General features: G+C 39.9%; 1 protein-coding gene across 2 annotated transcripts in view; it reads right to left on the reverse strand.

Moving 5' to 3' along the window:
- Window positions 1-2,386: 2,386 nt before the first annotated feature.
- The window catches only part of SYNDIG1 (synapse differentiation inducing 1), a 668,716-nt gene continuing 645,893 nt past the window's right edge, over window positions 2,387-25,209 (reverse strand). For both annotated transcript variants that reach the window (XM_086927150.1, XM_086927149.1), the window contains exon 4: window positions 2,387-5,617. In XM_086927150.1, the coding sequence (XP_086783276.1) occupies window positions 5,459-5,617 (159 nt within the window). In that variant the 3' untranslated portion in view covers window positions 2,387-5,458. The remainder of the gene's footprint in view (window positions 5,618-25,209) is intronic.

The following is a 25,209-nucleotide window of genomic DNA, read 5'->3' on the forward strand; positions in this document are numbered from 1 at the left end:
GTTGCGGCCCAATTAAAACGCATAGAAAATGTATTCAAACCTGACAGAAGGCAAAAGGCTTATGGTGCTGAGCCTATTACTTTGATTGGTTGGTTGCAGAGAAAATGCATGTATCTATTAGAGTAGATTATATTATCGGTTAGTTCAATCGAAGTGACATAATGGTGGATCTTGGCTCCAATGAAGTAACCTCGATAAGCTTGAGAGAAAAGATTGAAGTAGTTGAGGTTTCTGTTACGACTTCCATTTATGAGGAGGATTTCCCCAATGTTCTTAACAACTATCTCCATTTTTATTAAACTTGAACCTATGGCTAAGCCATAAGTTAGTAAAATAAGAAATGTGTCTGTGATTGTGAAGGATGCCGATGTCCTGAGAAATTCGAAAGTTGAATAATTGGGGCATTATTCAAGAGGTTGAGGGTACTGGATGGCTTTTCCTGTGATGATGGAATGCAGGGCTAATGATGAGGTGCAGTTATGCATTGTTTTAAGAGAACTTAATAGGTGTGAGATTGTTGATCTTTAATCCCCGCCCAACATTACAGAGATGTTGTGCTCATTGAGTGGCGCAAAGCATTTTTTAATTTAATTTAACTTCTGCTCATCACCAGTTCAACTTGTATACTCAGTCACAGGAATTAACATTGTCTGATACCCCATTTGGTACTTACAAATATGTGAGAATGTCGTTTGGGCTAATTTCAGCTCCCTTAGTTCTTCAGAAAGCGATGAAATTTATTTTAAAAATGAGTTGATGGTGTCACAATTTACTATGAAGATGCCTTGAAGCATGTAAGCACCTGGGAAGAACATGATTCAAGACTGAATGTAGTACTGAAGAAGTTGGAAACAAGTAGACTGACTCTGAAATCTGAGAAGTGTAAATATAACGTTTCAGAAAGTGAGTATCTTGGTCTTAGTGTTACAGTGCAAGGTATAGTACATGAAAAGGAACATGTTAACTTTGTTTAAAAATATGCCTGGCCCTGTGTATAAGGATGAACTGTTCAATTAATCAATCAGGGTTCTTATCGAGGTTGGATAATCACCCATTAGGTACTCAAGGCCCTGGGGGGATAGAAGGGCGGCTGTTCTGCAGTTCAGTTAAAAAACAACATCTTGAGGTCCTTCCTGAATTGAGGCATTGAAGATGATTGCCTGAGATGTAGAGGTAGAGAGTTTCAGTTCTTTGCAGTGAGGTAGGAGAAGGATCTTCCTCCGGCTAAGGTCTTGCAGATTCGTGGGATAGTGGCAAGGGCCAGTTGGGTGGAGCAGAGATGTCTGGTGGGTGTGTAGAAGGAGGGGCAGTGGTTGAAGTATGCAAGTCCGGTGTTGTGAAGGGCTTTGTAGGCATCCATGAGGAGTTTGAAGGTGATTCTTTTGCTGATCGGAAGCCAGTGAAGGTCTCTCAGGTGACAGGAGATGTCACTATGGTGAGGGATGTTAAGGATAAGTCTGACAGAGGCATTCTTTTGGAGGTTTGTGCAGTTTAAAATGGCAGAACTAAATTATTTTGTCATAGAAAAAGAAACTTTGGCGGTTTGTGGACTGTGCGAAAGTTGAATGTCATTTTGTGGGGTGGTCATTTTGAAATTAAAATCAATCACAGGCCTCTGAAGGAAGCCTTCACTAAGAAAGGAATTGATTTCAATTCTAGTAAAATTTGCAGATGAATGGTAGCTCTCCACAAATTTGATTTTATTCTGTCATACGTTCCTGGTGCAAACAATTGTTAGCTTATTGTTTCTCTATATTATGTGTAACACAGTCTTAAAATGGAGACTTGATCCGTGATTTTTGGTGAGGAAACTATTGAAGAAGAGGTAAATGCCTTGGGATTACTGGTAGCATCATTAAGGAAGAGAAATGGAAAATGGAATTAGGTGATAAACAAGCATTGAACAGCGTGATTCTATTAACCGCTGCAGCGCTAACGGGGCGGGGCGGCCGCATACTGGTGACAGAACCGCTCCATCACCAGCCGCGGTTGAGCTGTGCTGATGACGGAGCGGTTCCGTCACGGCCCGCCCCGCTCAATAGAACGCGCCGCGCAGGCGTGGCGGCTGGGCCATGACGTAACCGCTCCATCATCAGCACAGCCCAACCATAGCTGATGATGGAGCGGTTCCGTCATCAGCAGGGGAGGGGTTAAATGTAAGGACGAATGTGATGAGAATACCAACTGTTATTGGAATGTTAAGGAGGAACTATATTTTAAAGATGGCTTGATGTTGAGAGAAAAAGATTACAGTGTCCCCAACAGTTTTAGCCAATGCTTGATTGACAGAGCTTTTTTAAAGTCAGAACCAAAACCAGAGAGTCAAAGAGGGTTATTGGTGGCCAGGGGTGGGCTTTATAATCGAAAGAAGTGTAAGATTCGGCTATGAGTCCATCAAGAGTGATATCATTCTGAAACGCAGAAGCCAAACTATGGTATTGTGTGAACTCAAATCTGGACTATAGGTAGACATAGAAATGGATATTATTGTTCAGATCAGGATTTCAGCTTTGAATTATTATGTTTTGTGTTGTATTGGTATGTATTCCTGTTGGTCTAAGATTGAGATAGTGAATTCCATAGAAACATGTGATGTCATCTGTTTCCTTGATGAGCGTTTTAGTAGGAAAGGTTTTCCCTTCACGTCATTGATGTGGGCAACTCAATATGTTGGTCGGATTCTCAAATGTGTAGTAGAAAGAGTTAACCTGTAGGAAAAGACCATTATATTCAGATTAATATGTCTGGTTATTTGTTTTTTTTGTTTTGTTACATTCCATTTGTCGATATGTCTTTATAATAAGAAAGATGATTGTAGAGGGGAAGAAAGTGTAATTAAACTTGAACAGGGGTATATGTATGGTGTTTTACGAATGCACTTTCACTAGAATATGTTGAATGTTTAGGCTCAGTCTGCAGTTCGAAGTTGTAAAGGGCATATGTTAACTGGTTGCTGAGGTTGGTTAGATGTAATCTTAGTAAAGGTTTACATCAGTACTTTGGATGCCCTGCATTATTCTTCAACTTTACATATATATCTGCTTTTCTGCTAGATTTCTGAGAATTATATCCCACTGATTGGAAATTGTCAGGATATCTAACATATGAAAAAATCTGAAAACGTGAATGACCACAACCACTGTTCTTTGTTTTTAATTAAAACCTCTGAGCTCAAGTAATATTACATTTCTGCTATTCCATTCACTAGAAAACTAGGAGGTTTCCAATTTAACCAACCCATTTTCCAAAGTTATTTATAAATGCAGCCTTGCGTTATACATGATGTCAGAATCATCTGGCATGTTTTAAAATAAGTATATACATGTTTGTACAAGATGTTTGGCACATTATAGACAAAAGAAATCAAAGCTGTAGAGACTATTGTGACCTGCAATTCCAGGTCCTAAGTAACCTTTCTCATTCATTGAATTAGTCAAATATTTCGAACCCATACAAAAAATATCATTGGAATTTATGTTTCACTGTTTTGTTCACCTGTTCAACGAGTTGTCTTGGATGTATTTAATCAGTCCCAAAAAAGTGATTCAACAGTCAAAACATGGAGTTGAATAGAAGGGCGAACAACATGTAATCCTGGGCAAAGTATACAAATCCTGAGCATGAACTACATGAAAAAGTACAGTACATAAAGGCAACTTTGCAAATATGATCTTTACTCCTTCGGTGAGAGTGCATCCAAAATATTTTCCAATCCCATATAGGAATCATCACTGCACCAGCTACACAAATGCCCAGGAAAAGAGCACATAAAACCCTTACCTAGGATACACATTGAAAATGTGTTTTCCAATGTTTGTCTCGTTAACAATTGCTGCCATAGATGTAGCAATGAAATAGCAAATAGCCTTAAAGCAAGACTTGTGAGCTATAAGAACAAGGCATGTTGTTTTTGCCTTTATTCATTGATTGTTTCTCTCCAACCAGTTTAATTTGGAAAGATTCATGGGAAGGCAGGTAATCCTACTCATGTGACAGATTAATAGTCAAGTATTGAACCATGGAATCCATCCAATGTCTGAGGCTTCTCAGTGCAATGAATATGTGCCTAGATTGACATGCACCTCCTGATTTGTTCATATTTCTTTACATGAAAGGTGGCAACCTTATCAAGCTAGAACCGTGAATGTATGTGAAGTGATATTTCAGATCTAATTTTAAAATTGTAGGTTGCACTACAAAAAGTGATTATGATGTATGAAGATGCAAACCTTTGTGTGTGGTCATGAACTAACAGTAATCCTGGAGTGGTCCACGTTATGCAGGATTTTGAAATACATCAAAACGATAGCCGCTTGAGTAAAAATGAAAATTAAAAAATGATTTTTTGAATGAAAATATACCTGCAAAATATAGTTGTTTATGTTGCTGCAGTTCTTACTTCTGTATGCAAGCAATTTCGTGTAAAATTGACCACTTTTATAAACCTTTTGAATTACATTTCGAAAAACACATTTAATAACCGATTTACAGGTCTATCTCTAAATATTTTAAATCATAACCTGTACTAAACTAAATTGTTGTATCCAAAATGCACCTCACCTTCAGATATGCTTGCTTTAATATTTTATGCTATTTAATAAATGTTCACTTGTTTTAATGACAGTGCAGAAATATTATATAAAACGATCTGTCACTGTTCCCAAAATGTTTTTCACTCACTTTGCACAACATGTGCAGTTATACTCTGCACAGACTTACTTTCAGACTTACATGTAAATGCCTATCACCACACACACAAGCAGTAAACCAAGGAGACACAGTGGTTTCGTCAGGAGTCCCATTTTCACACTTAGGAGCCGGTTGTGGACTATACAGTAGGCACTCCCAGTCATAGTTCCTGCACGTGCAATGAAAACAAGTGCTGATGTTCCCTTGACTTTGCAGAACAAGTAGTGAGACATTTTGCACAGCACCATCTTTTTCTCCTCTCAGAAATGTACAGTAAAGACAAACGTGATTTTAGAATCTATGAGGCTGTGGATAAAACACACACGTCCTTCCCTTGCACAATTCCCCCCACGTTCCTTGGCGCCTTGTTCATTCCGCTTTGTAGTATTGCTCTCTCTTTATACACCGCCGTGGCCAACCTGTAGAGCGTAAGAGTGTAAAATCCTTCTGAACACTTGATAAAGTTTTTCTCCATATAGTTCTTTTGTCTTCCATTTTGGGAAGCATCCATCTTGTAGATAAGATACAGTTTAGTGCACAAACGATTACTCACATAGCCTTGTAGGAAAAAAAGAACAGAGGCAAAGCAAAGTTTCTTCCATGGCTTGAACACTTTCACAAGGAGTTTCCCTTTAACCATCCACAGATCACACATGAATGGTTGCATCTGGAAGAGTTCAAAGAGCACAGTCATTCTGAATGTAGTGTATACATCATGTGGAGGGTTAGCTGATACTCCTTGTTACCTCCAATAGCCATTTACACAGTTTCATAAGTGATTGTTTTTTGAAAGGTAAGCAATAAGGGCCACAGCCACTCCCACGTAAATTCCAGTTCCAATGGTGATTGACAGCACAGCCAAGAAGAGTGCTCGTCTTGAGCTGGAGCTTGCATGGTGGAAGTCTCCCTTAGCTACAGCTTTGTTGGTCTGTAAAAACAAACACAAATCCAGGTTTAGTGATAAAATGTATGAATGTTGCAGGACTTTACAGTAATATATACTATGCAAAATTTAGTAAGAAGGCACATATTTATCTATCGACTTTCATTGCATATAGTGAAAACATATATTTCTGTTAGTTAAGCTTTCCCAAAGGTTAGACTTCTATAAATTAACTCCTAGGACCTTTCAACATAAAACATCATAGCTCTAATGGAATAGCACTCATTACAAAAGCATGCGTTTACAAAGCATGCTATCACAACGCAAGTCGTTACAACGACACGTTGTTACATCGCATGCCATTACAATGCAAGTTGTTACAATGACTTGCTGTAGGGAAGGTGCTGGAGTTTGGAATAGTATAATTTACTATTCCAACTCCAGTGTGTGCAACAGTAGGTAAGGTGTTGGATTGATAATCCAACAAATCCAACACCTTGTGCCCCCTACAGCAAGTCGTTATAACAACTTTCATTGTAATGGCATGTGATATACAACGCGTTGTTGTAACAACTTGCGTTGTAATGGCATGCGTAGTACATGATGCATTGTAAACTTTGTGTACCCTCTAATGTGTGCATTTAATCATCCCAAGGAAGATTGTAGTTTAGATTGCTTATCCTTTAATTCATGGTAATCTCCATTTCATCATGTCTCAATTAGAGTGACCGTGCAAACAGTTATTCTCACTGAACAAAAAGTAAATACAAACAGGACACAGTTAAGGGCATACTTTATTTCAGAACTGAAATAATGATACATAAATGTTTTTCTGCTATCTTCAGAATAGACGCTTTCACACTCACCTGCCACCTAGTGAGGTATCTATTAAGAGAATCCTTTTTATGCTGCTTTTGCAGTGGGACTAAAGAGGCAGCACTGGTGTATTTTTTAACGAATGTTTGTAAGCAATAGGCCACAGAAGCATTATTCTGATCAACTGGTGACAAAGTGGTCCAACAACTGGCTCTTGATGTCTCTTCGGAAAACATCAGGCTCAGCGATCGGTTGGCTCAGAGGTCACTCAATGTACCTTGCCATTCAAAGTTCTCTATTGTATATGTAACACCCCTTATAGGTTATTTAAAGTTCAGTTGAAGGGAGACCTCTAATTGCTTCCGGTGTAAGGTCTTAGATGCTGACACTACTTATGTCTTTGCTACTTGCCCCGCCCTACCATTTTTTTGGACAATAATTTTTAATAAATTGAACAATTAGTTGCAGGTGGATGTTAGCTGTGATCAGGAGCTAATTACGCTGGACCACTCTCATAGGATACCTCCCCGTTAGGTAGGTATTTATTTTTTACACCATTATAGTTGCAAGGCTGGGTATTGCCAGAGTTTGGTTTCAAAGTGAACCACCTGCCCTAAAGGCTGTTGGCAGGAATTCTTGTTTGCCTGTGGGTAGGTGGTCACTGTCATTTAGAACCATCCAAATGTAGGCAATTTACTTGAGCTGTGTAAACCGGTTAGGCAGTGTCTCTTTCCGCTCTTTGCTGGCTACCTACATGATATTTTATAAAATCTCATTTGGCAGTTTTAATTCTTGCTTTATGCTGGTAAATTTATGCCTGGCCGAGAGGTATGACAAAATAACTTTTTAGGACCTGTATGTAATGCTGCCTTTTTACAAAGGAATTTGTATTTGTATTGCTTTTCTATTTTTTGATCCTTCCTAATAAAAAAAGGAAAACAATGCTTAAATATATACATTTGATTTGTCAATTGGCGATTCGCAACTTTTGGAACTTATGGACTTCTGATAAACCAAATAAAATTCATATATTCAGGCGTCACATTGTATGCCTGCAGAAATTGACTCACGGCTTCAGCTGCAATATGGAACACAATGTAATATGATAAACCCAGATCTGTGATGGGGTGAATGTTTGATTTATTCAGCATTCTGTCCATCATCTGTTCTTTTTGCAATTGTCACCCTAAGTGGGAAGGATATGGCCTCACGAGGATCCCGTGCTCGCTAAGCTACCAGATTGCAGAGTGCAAACTGGAATGGAATGGAGAGCAAGAAAATATGGATTCAACCAAGATCTGTGACTGGGGATGAATGTTTGATTTGTTCATCATTCTGGCACTCTCTTCTTTTTGCATTTGTCAGCCTAAGTGGTAAACGTGGGCCCTGAGCTGCTATGCCACCAAATTGAAGCTAGCCTGGCTGATGAGAGGTGATACCCCGAAACGAGTCCCATCATGCTTGTTTCTGGTCTAGGGAGGACCTGGCCTGGCAGTTCAGGCTGGACTGTTCCCATGGGGAGCAGGGTCAAGACTGATTTGCATATGGCTGGGTGTACAATGTAATGGCATGGCAAACAAAAAACTATAGATTTAACCCAGATCTGTGACTGGGAGTGAATGTCTGATTTGTTCAGCATTCCGTTCATCATCTGTTCTTTTTGCAATATCAAACCCAGGTGGAAGTCTTTCAATCCATTTGCTGTTCATCAGGACAATATGGAAACTACAGTAGCAAACCTTTCTACATTCCCACTAATGTTATATTGTGTTTCAATTGAAAGCTGTTGATGAATCCTAATCTGCCTTTTTAGTCATTTAATTTGATATCAATTGTATGCACAATGTGCAGCTTGGATAATTAAGTGCATTCAAAATTAAAAATCTTGGATATGAAGGGGATTCCTTAGTGGTTCATCTTACAGCAATGGGTGTAGTAATCTGTTACCATTTGCCAGACATGTTAGCCTTAGGGTAGTCTTTCCCCAAATGCTTTGCCTGCTTGCCTCCAATTTTGATGATCTTGTTTTGTTGGTTTTAGGACTCAGGGGGATTTACCATTGCTAACCCGTGCTACAGTGTGTTTGCTCTCCCCATAAACATGGTTTGATTTACTTATCCACAATCTGCATATTTAATTTACTTATACGTCGCTAATAAACTGCACTACCTATCCCCAGGGACTGTACATTTAATACTAATAGTGGGCCTGCAACAATGATTGTGCCACCCTCTTAAGTAGCCCTTTTAAACATGCCTCAGGCCTGCTACTGTAGAGCCTGTGTGTACAGTTTACACTGCCATGTTGACAAGGCATTTAAAACCCCTTGGGAAGCCTTAATCTCCCCTTTTGCTAAATGTAAGTCACCCCTAAGGTAAGCACTAAGTAGCCCATACCGCAGGGTGCTTTGTAAGTAAAAGGCAGGACATATACTTATAAGCTTTACATGTCCTGGCAGTGACAAACAATATTTTTTCTCGACTGTTAGGGCTACACCTTCCATAGGTTAACTTGGGTATTCCTTGGGACATCTAATAAACGTAATTTTCAATTGGAAGGAAGTAGAGCTGTCTTGTTTAGTACCTAAGGAACAGTATTGATAAATGCTCTTTAATGGTACAGTCAAATTCATCATTACAATTTTAAAAATGCCCACTTTTGGAAATATTGTCTTTTTTTGCACTTAACCCTGTGTGCCTGCTGCCTGCCTCCAATACACACCTGGGGTGAGTAACAGCTAGACCTTGTGCATTTGCTCTAGACAGCCATACAAAACGGGTGCTTAGGTGTGACTGATAGGCCATCCACATCCTGATGGGCCATCCTGTGCAGGATGGGAGGAGCTGCGCACAATGTCACACTTACAGGTTGTGTCCTGTTCCCATACAAAGGACAACGTTAACCCCTGTTGGGAGTTTGGAGCCATGGCAGGAAGGGAAGGCCTCTGTGCACTTCAAAGCCACTCGAAGTCTTCCTCACTTCAAAGGAACCACTGTGTATAAGAATTCAACTTACAAACCTACTCATTCAGTACACTTCTGGACCTGTGGATACTCTGCCAGGAAGAAGCAGGGCTGTGCTGGTGAAGGACTGCCAATATTTTGGACTACTGCTCTGGAAGAACTGTTTTTTGAAGCACTCCTTGCCTAGTTGGGAAGGACTGGACCTGCACCATTCCCTTGCACTCAAAGTGACTCCCAATAATTGCTAGATTGCCTCCTGTTTTGTAGTCTCAGGAACATCAAAGATTTCTAGCCACCCTGCTAAAGCACCTGGACTCTGTCATCTGTGAGTCTTGCCCTGGCAATTGGTCCCTCCAGTCTTGGGCTCTTGGAAGTGGGTAACAAGTGCTGCTCCAGCAGAAATCCAAGACAAGACGCCATTGCGCTGCCTGGAACCGGTGCATCTACCTCGACGACGATGCATCACTGTGAGGATTAAGAGCATCGCACCACAGACTGAGCAGCACATTGCCTCCATTCCTGATGCAGCCTTAACTTTGTGTGGCTCATAGACGATGCATCACTTTCCTCTTGCGGTTCAACAACAATGAATGGCCCCTTTGCTTCTTGTATCCTGGCTTCGTAGATGATGCAACTAAGGTACCTTGCAGCGGGTCAAACATGGATTCTGTAGCTGGCCTTCACCCTATCATGGTTGATCTGAACATTTGACTTAGTCCTGGTCTAGCATGACCAGATAGTCCTGGTTGATGCTTTATGCTTTTAAGCACTTCATTTCAGTTTATTCCTTAAAAATTCATAACTCTGGTTTCACTTATTGGATTTTTTGACGTTTTGGTCTTGTTTTATTCATTAAATTAAGCCCTATATTTCTAACCAGGTGTGGTATCTTTTTGTGTGGTGTTTTCACAGTCTTATTTTTTGAAGGTTTGCACAAATACTTTACACATTGCCTCTCAAGTAAAGCCTGACTGCTCTGTGACAAGTTTGCAGAAGGTGAGCACAGGTTGATTTAGGGAGGTGTATCTGACTTATGAAGACTAGGACAGTATTCTTGCTTGGACATGGTGCATAACTCTGCCAACCAGAAATCCAATTTCTAACATTACATAAATTTCACTCCACAGTTCCTTGCTCATCAGGCTAGCCGGGTCTAACGTGGTTTAAAAGTGATTATTTCTGGTTAACTCGTCGCATTTTAATTGGATGACTTTGTTGCATATTAATGAGATGCCACTGACACAACAGAATGTGATTAACATGATCTCAATTTAGAGGGGAACAATGTTAATATTGTGTAAAAATATATTGGAAAAAATGTCATCATAAAAATATTGTGCTTTAAGTGTTTAATATTTTATTTTTTAATATAGTTGTATAAGGTTGATTTTTTGATTAATGTGTAATGTTTTATGATTTTGGGTGTTATAATTTTCTTATATGTTAATTTTAGCTGACTAATGTTTTTAGTAATGTTTTAAAGTTTTGGCAATATTTTTAAAGTTTACTTTTTGAGTTTGTTTTGATTCTAATATTGATTATTGACTAATTATTAGATTTGTAGAGGATCAGGACAAGAAGACATTTTAATATGTAGGTCCCTCCTCACAGACCTATTATTTCATCCCTGAGCAGTGTGTTTGAAAACATTTCAAAATATGTAGACCATTTTTTGAGGGCATACGTAATTACCTTACCATTGTATGTACAAGATACTAAAGACTTCTCGTGTAAACTAGAGAACATCAGATGGGATGATATGTACACCCTTATCACTCTTGACGTTAACTCCTTATATCGTAATTGATCACGATCAGGAGATAAAGCCCTGCTCACATTTCTTGAAAAGCAAACATATCAGTTAGTTGGAACAAACCTACATGCTCATTGAAATGATGTACCTATGTCTCCAGAACAACATCTTCATGTTCAATGGTGATCTGTATAAACAAACACTGGGCACAGCTATGGGTACATGTTTTGCCCCTAGCTTTGCCAACCTGTTCCTCGGCCTTTGGGAGGAAGAAATACAAGGTGATGCCACACTTTTTACTGACTTCCAAAAAGTTTTGTTATGGTTGCATTACATTGACTACATCTTTGCAATATGGAAGGGCAGTAAGCAAGAAGCCATTAACTTCATAAACAAACTTAACAACAACACATACAATATAATGTTTACACACAACATAGGCAAAGAGTGTATTGATTTTCTGGATGTCAGGGTTGAGGCACGACAATGCGCACTGCGGAAAATCTTGTTTCACAAAAACACGGCTGGTAACAGCCTCCTTCATGCCCTCAGTACCCACCAAGTTACTCTGAATTGGAACATTCCATATGGGGAACTTCTGAGGGCAAGAAGGAGCTGCAGCAGCGATCAGGCATACCAAAAAAAACAAGGGATCACGATCTTAAGATTTAGATACCGTGGGTCTCCGGAATGGGTACTCAATTTAGCAATCTTTAAAATAGGAATTGTATTGATACTTGCATAGTGCATGGCTACCCAGAGGCATCCCAGCGCTGCAGTCGAGACTTATGGGGCTGATCTCTTTATGTGAACAGCCAGGTCTTTAATTGTTTTCGGAACTTCAGATGGTTCGGTTCGTTCGTAGATGTAGTGGGAGGGCATTCCAGAGTCTGGAGGCATTGAGTGAGAAAATAGTTCCGCCACTTCTGGCCTTCTTGATCCTGAGGACCACAGCAAAATGGAGTTCATTTGATCAAAGTTTCCTGTTTGCCCTGTAGGGGTGAATCATAGCATTTGTGATTACGGGTCCGCTTCCATTCAGCGCCTTGTGGGCTATGCAGAGAGCTTTGAAGTTTCCTGTTTCCTGTACTGGAAGCCAGTGGAGAGAGCGTAGTGCAGGTCTTGCTGAGCAGCGGTTGGGGGTGTCAGTGAGCAGCCTTGCTGCACAATTCTGTATAACCTGCAATTTTAAAATCACCTCCTTTGGAGCACCTAAATAAAGAGTATTTCCATAATCCAATCTGTACAGAATCAGGGCCTGGGTCACTAGTCTTTTTGCTAGTGTGGGTAGGAAAGGGATGATTTTATGAATAATTCTCAGTAGGCCATAGCATGAAGCGGCGGTCTTCCTTGCCTGTGCTTTGAAGGTGAGGTTCTGGTCAAGCCAGATTCCAAGGCTTTTAATCTCTGTTTTGGGGGTCAGCACCGGGCCCATGGAGGAAGGCCACAAAGTTTTTGGAAAGGAACTTAATGAATTGCCAATGATCATGAGCTCTGTTGTCTCACCTTTGAGTTTCAAGTGGTAGGGACTCATCCATTTTGCGACTTCCTCCAGGCAGGAGAGGAGACCATTGGCCTGTTGGCTAGGATGGCTGAGAGATACAACCAACTGTGTTTCAATGGGGCCATGTAGGCATTAAAAAGGGTGGGACTCAGTGAGGAGCCCTGTGGGACTCCACACTTTAAGGGCATGGGCCGTGAATTGGTATTGCCCTCAAAGACCTGAAAAGATCTCCACCCTAAGAAGGACTGCAGCAATAATAAGGCTGTTCCTGTCCTTCCTACTCTCCTGAGGCGGTGAATCAAGACACTGTGGTTAACCATGTCAAAAGCCGCACTCAGATCGAGGAGGAATATTTCTGCTGCTCCTCCTGCGTCTAGTATTTTTCTTGTGTCTTCCAACACTGATAGTAGAGCGGTTTCCGTCCCTTGACTGGGGCGAAAGCCCATTTGGCAGGGGTGGAGAACACCATTGGTTTCAAGAAAAGCGGATAGAGTGCGATTTGCATGTTTCTATGCTATCTTGCTGATTCCAGGCAGGAGTGAGATGGGGTGATAGTTACCTAGATCAGTTGGATCCAGGTTAGACTTTTTTAAAGAGCGCACACCATTGCCCTTTTCCACTCATGGGGTACCACGCCCATATCAAACTAAGCATTGATCAGACAGGTGGCCTGGGGGGCAGTGGTTGATCCAACCAGTGACAGGATGTTGGAAGGTGAGGGATCTAATGGGGATCCACTTTTTGCAGATGACAATATGGCAAGGAAAAGTTAGTATAGGGAAGGTCATCAGTTCCTGTTTTTCTGACTGCCCACCATCATTCATGTGCATGATTGGAATGTTCTTGTCTTCTTGGGGAAGGTGCTTAAGAATGTTCTGGACTTTAGTTGAGAAAAAATTGGCCAGTTCAGTGCAGCGGAGGCTTGAGTTGTCATGTAGGGCTGCTGTGCCGGGTGCTTTTATTAGCTTTGTAGCAATGTGGAAGATTTCTCTGGGGGAGCAGCCACTATGATCTTTCCCTCGCAGTAAGAGGCTTGAGCAGTTTTTATTTCTGCTTTGTATCAGTGTATGTAAGCAAAAACAATTCCCAACAGGTATTATGTAAAGACAGTTTCAGAAATGTATGCAATATGCATTACAAAGAAAGGAGAAACAAGGAGTCGACATGATTTTCCAAGAAGGTAGTATTATTTACCAAAAAGCAAAGGAGAGATCTTTCGTGGGTCAATACAGTTAGAACAGCACTGTACAGAACGGATCTTGTGACAACCCAGTGACACTTGGTGCAAAGTGCTATATACAGTCAGTGATAGTGAGCGTGCAAGTGTTAAAAACAACAGCATTGGCGACGCATTGACCAAAGTTTAAACATCAAAAAATGGCTCCAACAGAAACAAGTTATAATCACTTGAAACACAATTATTTATATAAGAGCACAAGACGTGATGTGCGTCGTATAATTCAAGCTGTCTAGTCGACGGCGTTTCGATCCCCTTTAGTCGGGATCGTCATCAGGACAGGGTTGTCGATGAAAACAGTGATTTAAATTCAGGCAGGAGAGCGTGATTGAAGTCCGATTGGTAACTCAATGGTCCGAAACTGATTGTTGCTTCCGTCTGGGCGGCGGGTGCTGAGTGCTGTGCCTGACTTAATCAGGACTGTAGACGGTAACCGGGGCTCTGCTGACGAGTGGGCTCAGCACCCGCCGCCCAGACGGAAGCAACAATCAGTTTCGGACCATTGAGTTACCAATCGGACTTCAATCACGCTCTCCTGCCTGAATTTAAATCACTGTTTTCATCGACAACCCTGTCCTGATGACGATCCCAACTAAAGGGGATCGAAACGCCGTTGACTAGACAGCTTGAATTATACGACGCACATCACGTCTTGTGCTCTTATATAAATAATTGTGTTTCAAGTGATTATAACTTGTTTCTGTTGGAGACATTTTTTGATGTTTAAACTTTGGTCAATGCGTCGCCAATGCTGTTGTTTTTAACACTTGCACGCTCACTATCACTGACTGTATATAGCACTTTGCACCAAGTGTCACTGGGTTGTCACAAGATCCGTTCTGTACAGTGCTATTCTAACTGTATTGACCCACGAAAGATCTCTCCTTTGCTTTTTGGTAAATAATACTACCTTCTTGGAAAATCATGTCGACTCCTTGTTTCTCCTTTCTTTGTAATGCATATTGCATACATTTCTGAAACTGTCTTTACATAATACCTGTTGGGAATTGTTTTTGCTTACATGATACACCCATCCCAACGAGGTTTATGGGTTTTCTCCTGTTGTTCTTATACACATTGCATCAGTGTATGGCTGTCCTATATTCCATTATTTCTCGGTGGAGAAGTCTTTCCTCTATATTCTTTCTGCTTTTTTGCACTGTTGTCGTAAAGTGCATAATTTGGGGGTATACCACTGGGCTCTGTTCGGGCTAGTTTTCTTCTGAGTTAAAACTTTTAGAGCACCAAATTGAGTGACCCCTCAATCCAATTGCAGATTTTTTTATTAGCTGTTGTGGGGTTAGTGATGGGGCTTGATAGAGTCCTTTCCAGTTCTGATATACACCTCTCCAGAGGAAGTTTGGACCACAGTCAGATTTGGGAACGTAAAGGTGTGGCGCATGGCGTCGTGTTAGGTTGTGCCCAGAGAAAGGGGATTAAAAAATGGTCTGACCATGGGAGGGGGATGGGTTGTTTCCTTTTAAATTTTCAATTTAGAAAAGATAGCATCAAGGAGATGTCCTTGTTCATGGGGTGCTAGTGAGACCTTCTGAGTCAGAGGGTAGGTCAAAAGGTCCTGGGCCAGTTCCGTGGCTAGTGAGGCTGAGGGGTCATTAAAATGCAGTTTAAAATCCCCAAGAAGGGTGAAATTAGCAGCGAGACTATGAAGATTGACCTCTGTTTCTAGCAAAGTTTTGCCAAATTGGCCTATTGCCCCAGGTGGGCAATAAATGAGGATGCCAGAGAATGTGACGGTAGGTGTGAATTTAATCACAAAGTGGGTGTTCTGGCGGCTGACAGTGGACCGCGGAGTACTATTAGCTGACAACAAACACTGGGAGCTAAAATCAGGAAATCAGATACCGTTGATGTTTATGTTTATGTTTATGTTTACAGATTTATAGAGCGCATGGCTGCCCGTAAGCGTCCAGGTACCAGGGTAATCCTCATGTACGATAGAAACTCCCACAAAACACACAAGATTTTGGCAGAGAACTAGGACATCCTTAAAAGTAATCCCATTGTAAGCCATACCATCAGTTAGAGACCTACAGTCACATACAGAAAGGGCCAGAGCCTAAGAAATATTCGGGTTCATGGGGACATAACTGAAATCAGTTCTTCAGGGGCACACAATCTCAAGAGCCTCTATTCGTGCGGTCATTGTAAAGCTTGCTGCAATATCTACATGGTCAAGGAGTTCCACATACCAGGCTCCAGTAAAAGTAGAAACATCACACAGTTTTTAACATGCAGTCAAACTTTGTGATACATGTCCTTGAGTGCCCCTGTATGATGAGGTATGTTGGTAGCATCAATTTGATGGTTAAGAAAAGAATATTAGAACATGTGTGAGCCATCACCAACAGGGACCCTCATTATCCTATAGCCAGACACTTCCAGGAGTACCATCTCTCCAACAACTCCCATCTGCACTTCTTTGCCATTAAACAGGTATACATGGGCCCTAGGGGTGGCAACAGGTTGCTAAAACTATGTAAACAGGAATCGAGATGGATACTTGTATTAGAGACAAAGGACCCTGGAGGTCACAATCTCGATGAAGAATGTAGCAGCTGATGACGTTGTTCTTCCTCCATATTCTGTGTTGATTTTAATCTTTATATGTACTGGTATATTTACGTATGTATTTTCAATACTTACATTTTGTTTAACTATTTTTTCAAAGGAGTAAAGGAAGGGACCCACCACATGCTATCGCACACATCACGGTTTCCCTACCCTTTTCTCCCCCGGTCCAAGGTATGCATTCCAATATAGATAAGAGTTTCATTTCTCCTTTTCATTTTTTCACATTGTGTCTTGTTACTGACGTGGAGACATAGCTTTTCCAGACTAATTTATTATTTTGCCATTCGGAAGAAAAGTTCCCTTCAATTTACACTGTTTCACCCTGTCCTTTTTAGGGCACTACAGTGTGGTGCCCTTAGTACTTGTTCCTTCCTCCGCCCTCCCCTTTAGATGCTCTTTTCTTCTCTGCCACTTGGCGCTAGTATTTTTCCTTACATCTGACTTTTCTGGATGTTTCACTATGCCACTTGGCGGTTTGCTTCCCCCGACTTTAGCCTATGGACCGACACCAGTACCGTCCTGCAACGCCATTTTCTCGTAGGCACCTGAGCCTTCAATGTGCGGAGCCTTTAAACGATATTGTTCACAATCTGGTTTTATGTGATATTTACTATGTCCTCCTTGTGCTTTAGACTCCCAGCATCTCTAGGGGTACCCTACACCATTACATTTTGCACTTGAGAAGCACTATGACTATTCACAGTTATTGTGGGGGGACCACAGCATAAAATGTTACATGACTCGTTAACTGACTTTGTATTACAAATGCAGCGGTGTTGGAACATGTCATTTCATGGTATTTTATACAGTTTACGTTGCAGGAGTATTGTTTTACTGTGTTAAGATGGCCACTATTTTGTCTTAGTTCCTTCATGATTTGCAGAGGAAGTCCTTTATCTATGTTTCCACATTTCTATGTAATGCACTTCGAAACTTTACTCGGTGTGTGAACAAGACAGTTTTCTGTCAAAACGCGTAGCCTTTGAGTAATAAAACTTGCACAACAAATTGGTCTCTGAGTGTGTGCTTTACTGGATTTTGTTCTTGGATATACATATATATTAACTGGCAGATGCTATGAATTTCATTTTCCGTGCGTCCATTTAGAATCCCAGCTGACTCGTGGTGGCAGCGCGAGCATGGGCATGCAATTATGTGCTTTACTGATGTATACACCTCGCTATGCTGATGTATAATATATTATAATATGTGTTAACATGAATTGCTTTATGCTTTACAACATGAATTGCTTTTTGCTAGAATTGAAGTCTGTTTTCTAATGCACCTAGTGACTACTGCACGCATGTATATATTTTTTCCATGTTTATTCTTTGACTCTCATTTTTTGCTTTCAAAAACACAGCAGCTTCAGGGTCACAGAGTTACTTTGACAAAGACAGTGAGGTTGAAACTCGTTAGTCATTGTTTCTAAACATCCTGAGTGCTGATTTTCCTTATGTTCGTGCAACGTGAAGACCAAGTAGGTAGTTATAGTTAGAAACTATTTTCCATAGGAAATCTGCAACATTCTATTTGTAACATTCTATTTGCAATAACTTTGACGCCGGTTGACAAATCTGTGTGAAATTTTAAAAACTCATGGCCAGCTCCAGTTCGCTCTTATCCTGAAAGTCTCAGGGTGATTCATCAAGCGGGGGCCGAGAAAAAAGGGGGTTCCCCATGCAATTTTCCATAAGGACCTTTAATCGCAGCTACAGCCCGAACTGCTGAAAGGAATTACACCAAATTTGGCAGCAAGGTAGACCTTGTTTCAGAGTCATGCCTTTTGGTTAAATGGTGTACATCCGTTCAGTAGTTCCTGAGAAAATCAAAATCAAAATCACATATATATCTATGGCCGCGGTGGATCCGCACACCCTTAGCGCAACCTGCACGAGATGTATTCTAATTGGCTGTCTACACTCCAAATCAGGAGGTGTTGGCAGCCATATTGTGCCTCGGTAGGAACCTAATATATATCCATTGAAAAAAACATCGGTTTCACACATTTTATAGTTAGGAATTAGCATTTAAAAAAACTTTTGAAATTCACTGAAAAAACCATAGGTTTCAGGAGTGTTATAGTTAGCTGATCATTTCACTCATACAAAACCATTGAAATGCCTCTGTTATAGTTAGTTGTACTAACTGTAACTGGCACACCTGCAATCCACTGCTGATGATGTCACATGTTACATCATTCATGACATGGTCAGTGACATTACTGATGACATCTCAAATGACATCACTGATGACATTATCCACTGAAAGGGTCTTTTGGTCAATATTTAAATAGGTATTATATATATAACAATGTGCATTGAAGAAAGAGTGGATGTATAAGTGTCTTGATGGGGGATTTAGTAGCACTGTGATTGACTGTGTAAGTGAGTAATTTAAAGTGTCTCACTAAATATATGGGATAGTGATTCAATTGTGTTGATCTGTGTTTTACTTTATCTGTTGTTGTGTAAACTACTACATAAGTTGATTACTAGGTGTGTGTAAGTTTATATTAGTATTAATTAGTCAATTAAGTATTTGTATGGCATTGTGAATGTGTGTGTATGGTTGAGTGGGAGGTGTGTGACTATCTAAAGATGTGTGAATTGTTGATTTAGTAGGTATATGAGGTTAAGACAGCACATGAAAACAGTTGTTTGGGTGACTGAATCTCTTTATGGGTGTGCTGATGAGTAAATATATTTCTCAATGATAAATATCCAACAATGTAGAAATATAAAAGGTACTGTATGTGACAGTTGTTGTTTATAAATAAGTATACATAAGACTCTTTGATTGTATCCGTGACTGTATTAAAATCTGTATACTTGTAACAGTGATTTTATAACACACTAAGTATGAGTTAATATTTACGTTAATAAATAAAGTGGTGTTTGTAAAAGTGTGTAGCTGAGTAAATGTAAGTATGATCAATTGCATAAGTGAGTAGGATGAATGCATAACAGAATAGGATGTGTGCTGCTGTGTAATATCGATGTAGGTGTATAAGTATATTTAATAGTATTATATTGATCTTTGTTAGCATGAATGAGTGAATCTACAGGTAAATGTTTAGATGTGTAAATAGATGTACGAATCACTGAGTATGTTTTTAGAGCCTTGTATTAGTGTGTCAATGATTTGAAATATGGTATTCCATATTTTATAGTTAGTGTTGACAGGTTATATTAGTGTATGATGAGCTGTATCAGATTGTCACATGGATGATGCCATCCGTGATATCATCAGTGATGTCATTTGAGATGTCATTAGTGATGTCATCAGTGATGTCACTGACCATGTCATGAATTATGTAATATGTGACATCATCAGCAGTGGATTGCGGGCGCGTGAGTTACAGTTAGTACAACTAACTATAACGGAGGAATTTCAATGGTTTTGTAAGAGTGAAATAACTAGCTAACTCTAACACTCGTGAAACCTATGGTTTTTTCAGTGAATTTTAAAGGTTTTTTAAATGCTAAATCGTAACTATAACATGTGTAAAACCTATGGAGTTTTCTGTGAATTTCTAAGGTTTTTTAAATGCTAATTCCTAACTATAACATGTGTGAAACCTATGGTTTTTTCAGAGAATTTCAAAAGTTTTTATAATGCTAATTTATAAAAAAAATTCATAATGTTTTACTATTTTTTTAGATATCTTATTTTTTAAATTACATTAAACATATTTAATAAAAATATATTTTTTTCGAAGTTAAAAACATATATTTTTTATAATTTTTTGTTCATTTAAATATATTTATATTATTTTCTTTTTTTTCTATTTTTTTTTGGAATCGCGCACCCATTGCGCACCCTTCTTGTTCACTGCGCAGAACGTGTCCGCCATTTTAGGATTGCTGTGTTGGATCTGCGTAGGATATGTGACCAGTTCGACTTTCCCAATGCGGACGCTATGCGATTGGTACGCGACTTAAAGCGCATACACAACATGTACTTATTATGCAACAGGACGGTCACGCAGTTGAGCATGATGTTATACACGCATCAGACGCGGTGGGTGCGCGACCGCCGCAATTTTTTTTTATGTTCCAAAACTTATATATATTTAATATAAATATTCAGACACAACATTATCTAGACTAATTATAACAATAATATTCTTTAACTTTCAAAAAGTTACATTACTTTTAAATGTAATTTCGTGAAGTCACGCTTGGTGCGAGCTGGGTGCGAGCTGCGTGCATGCACCCTACACGAACTCCATGTGACCAGAAAAAAAGAGATTTGATTGGCTTATTCCAATTCTTATTGTAAGTATTGAAGGACGCCACCCATTTCAATCACTTGTGTTAGACCTTCCTTGGGAGAAGACCTCAGCTACCAAAAAGTGTTGTTTTTGTTGATTACAGGCCTGTTTCATCTTAAGATTGCAAAAATGACTTCAAATCAGCCTTCTTCTGATTCAGAACAGTCCAATGAAGAGGGGTTTGTTCCTGAACCACCACGCCCCAAGAGATTTCAATCAATTGTCTGGAGATTTTTTACATTCCCAGACGGATTGAAGAAAACAAATGCCAAAGGTAACCTGCAAAATTTGCAAGGCAGTTTTATCAAGAGGAGACCACAACAAAAAATATTCTTGTGGAACTGCCAGCATGTTTAAACATCTGCACAGTTTGTATCCTGTCAATCTGGCAAGAGAGGAGTGCAAGAGACTGCAACAGACTGGACCACCACCACCTCAAGTTGCAAGCTCTTCTGGGGCATCCACTTTGACATCTACTTTGGACATCCGGCCCCAACTGGCAAATGCAAACATTCATTGCATAAAATGCAATAGGTTGCTTTGCTATGGGGAGCAATCAGTTGATTTGGTTTGCACGGCTATGGACAACAATCATTGTTAGACTGTTGTTTTTGCCCTAAAGTTCATTGATCTGTTCGTTCCGTTCAGTTTTTTTTCATTTAAAAAAAAACAAAAAATTGTTTAAAAAAAACCCCAAAAAATACAAACCTACAAAACAGAAAAAAAAAGTTATTTTCAGAACTACCTACTCTGGTTAAAAAAACAGCTAAACTTGTATGCTAGCGTGTGAAAGTTTGGATGTATGTGTACTGTATAATTGACCAAAAGAATGCATTTGTGATGTGTGGTGAAGGCATAAGTGCAGAATTATAAGGAAGTGCTGCAGTATGACATTGTAAACTGTTTAACTACAGCATGATGTGATACTTCCGAAGCACAGGGATGCAACATATGTACATAAATGTGTTGCAGGTCTGTGCTTCCCTCTGCACAGCTGCTTAAACTGCAGACATGTGGTGATACAGGGACCCTTGCACCCTGGTGCAGATTTAGGGTTTAGGGTAGTGCAGTGGTGTTTGTGTAGTGTAGGGGGGAGTGCTGGGGATAGTGTTTTAGGGTTTAGGGTAGTACAGTGATGTTTGTGTAGTGTAGGGGGTCGTGCTGGGGATAGTTTTTTAGGGTTTAGGATAGTCCAGAGGTGTTCATCTACTGTAGGGGGTGGTGTTTTAGGGTTTAGGATAGTGCAGTGGTGTTTATGTATTTTATTTATTTTTATTTATTTTAGGAGTTTTATATGGCGCTGAGCAGACCCGAGGGTATCGGAGCGGTTCACAGCATTGTTTCAAGGTAGTTAAGCATATTAGAGTAATCGTCAGCAAAAAGAAAAGAACGATTTGGTAGTCCAAGCGTGCTAAGGCTTATGGAAGCGGTGGACGAGATCAGAGGTAGCCTTGTTGATGTTGATTTCGGTAAACCTAAAAGGATCGGCAGACCAGGCAGAGTCAGGTCAGAGAACACCGTCCTCGGGGGTAGAGTGGCTATCCATTTGGGAGGGCGCGGTTCAGCAGGAGGATTTTACGGTGTTTTTTGAATTTTGTGAAGGAAGGGATAGTTCCGATGTCTGCTGGGATGGGGTTCCAAATTTTGGGTGCGGTTCCGGCAAATGATTTCGCAGCTGTTTTGTGTTTACGCGTTTTCAAGGGGATGAGAAGGAGGGAGTTTGAGCTCCTGAGGTTTCTCGTCTGCCCAGCCCTCTTAAGTTTGGCGGCTAAATAGTCTGGTTTTCCAGTGTGGAGGGCTTTGTGCGTGAGGCATGCCGTTCTGAAATTGGCTTGCTGTTCAACTGGGAGCCATTTTAGTTCTCTAAATGCTGGTGAAATGTGGTCATAGTGTAGAGGTTCATGCTGGGGGTAGTGTTTTAGGGTTTAGGTAGTGTAGTGGTGTTTGTGAAGTGTAGGGGTTGTGCTGGGGATATGTATTAACATTACACTATGACCACCCTAAGCACAATTATCAGTAGTAACCACCAAAAAATTCCAGGTAAAGTTATCACCTGAATGCTAGGATAACGTTTATCAATATTAAATACTTCTAATCAAGTAAAACTCAAATCATCACTTGCAGTGTACCACAAATGGTATTACCACAACAGTAAGTCTCCCCAACTTCGATCTAAAGTGGATAAGCATGTTTCATGTGATAAACCCCTAGGTCAATGCTGCTGCTTCCACATACTTCAAAACCCTCCACATACTCAGCAACATCTTCAAATAGACCCACCCTCCGAATCAAGGAAGACCATCACCCAAGCACTTATCACCAGCTGGCTGGACTACGGGAACGCCCTCTATGCTGGAATCAAAAAATCTCTACTTCACAAACTTCAGACTGTCTAGAACACCGCAGCCAGACTCATCCTCAGCATCCCATGACAAGACCACATTACCCAGCATAAACGAGCACTCCACTTGCTCCCCGTCAAAAAAAGAGTGACCTTCAAGCTGCTCACACAAACACCAGACTCTAATACCTCAATCTCCTTCTACACCCCCAAAAGAAAACTTCAGTCCACTGACCAGGCCTTGCCCGAAATCCTCTGCATCCACAGAACCAGACAGGAGGCACACCCTGCTCCTACATCATGGCCAAAACCTGTAATGAACTCCCCCTCAGTATCCGATGAAGCCCCACACTGAAAGCATTCAGGAAGAACCATAAGACCTGGCTTTTCGAATGATCAAAGCGGCACAAATCCCCCTATAGTACTCCCCCAGCACCTGGAAATCCTCACAGGTGAGTAGTGTGCTCTATACATCCTTAATTGATTAATTAATAAGCCACCACAGTGTGTGTTTGAGTGATATCAACAAGTCCTGCCATTGGTTTGGCTGTCTGTAACTCTTAAGGGTAGTGAAATAAGCAGTGCTACCTTCTTTAATATACATAAAATCTGTGAGATTGGCTTAGTTTCGCTTCACCTCTGAGAGCTACTTTCAGCGTACTGGTGACCTACCAATAGCTCCCGAGCTACTGGTTGGAGACCCCTGGTATGTATAGAGAGTGGGGAATTGTAGTCCTGAAGCACAAATGTGAAGGTTATTACACCACTACATGCATAATACATAGCACTTTGAATCACTCCATTCCCTAAAGCCTGGCTCACTGCATGAGTACATGCTTACTGACTAAATGATTACATTATTGTAAGTAAAGACACTGGATGAATTCTTAATTGGTTGACTTTTACTTTAGTGAATGATTTACTACATGGTACTAAAAGAGTCACTATGGGATTGCAACAGCAGTCACACCTTGTTTGCTGTAGTATATGGATAGTGACTGTGATATTGTAGGTCTGAAGCACAAATGTGAAGGTGGTTACACCACTACATGCATAATGCATAGGAGTTTGAAGCACTGCATACCCTAAAGCCTGGCTTACTGCAAGAGTGTACGTACTTATGTAACTGCAAACAAATCAACCAACCAAATCATTCTCTCTCAATTTTGCCAAATGGACACTGATTTATACTGTGATTCTAGACAAATAACAGTACCCTTTGCAGTGTATAAAGAAAGATTAAAAATATTAAATAAATAACTGTATTAAAACTCGGAGTAATTGAATTAAATAAATTAATACTCGGATATAAATTAGAATACTCTAAGTTTAATAGAGAGTATCTCTATCACAGGATGCAGGTAAAATAGGGGTTTAGGGTAATGAAGAATAATAAAAAAAAGTTTAAATAAAAGGGAAGTTACTAGAATAATAACTCATATTAAAAAAGTAACCTAGAGAAATGCTTTAATAAGAAAAACGAGTTTAAATAAAGCATTTTAGAAACTATACGAAAGTTAAAAAGTATAGAAAGAGGCACGTTTTCATAAACATGTGATGTACTAAAACAGTAGAAATGAGAACACCTGTCAACTGAAAACCGTGAGTTAAAAGTGAGAGGAGCAATACATTGATCCCATAGACTGTTAAGGAACCAAAAAGTATATAAACCACACCCATGGGATGATTAGTTTTGTTTCAGAGAATCAATGCGGGCGAAGAAACCATGAGCAAGGTAATGATTCGGGGCTGCAGAAGCATCTTGAGAATATCTTTCATTTCCTCAGAGGGAACATATTCTTAATGTATATTAAAAAATACATAAAACATTATGTCCCCTCCAGAGGAGTTGGATGAATTTCGACGGAGGTAGGAAAGAATATCGAAGAGAGGTAAATTATCTGAATGGGTATATGTATGATATTTTTTAAAATGAAAGCAAAAATATTTAAATGATTATAGAATGTGGTATGGTTAAGTTTAAATGGAATATAATACAGAGTTGACGAAAGAACCATTACAAGAAATATAAGTTAATTAAGGAATTACTACGTTTAAAGTAATGATTAGGAGCGATACCATCATCTTGAGATTATCTTTCATTTCCACAGAGGGATCATATTGTTGATGTATATTTTAATTTACACGAATTACA

The sequence above is a fragment of the Lissotriton vulgaris genome, chromosome 6 (genome assembly GCF_964263255.1).
Source record: "Lissotriton vulgaris chromosome 6, aLisVul1.2, whole genome shotgun sequence".
NCBI lineage: Eukaryota > Metazoa > Chordata > Amphibia > Caudata > Salamandridae > Lissotriton > Lissotriton vulgaris.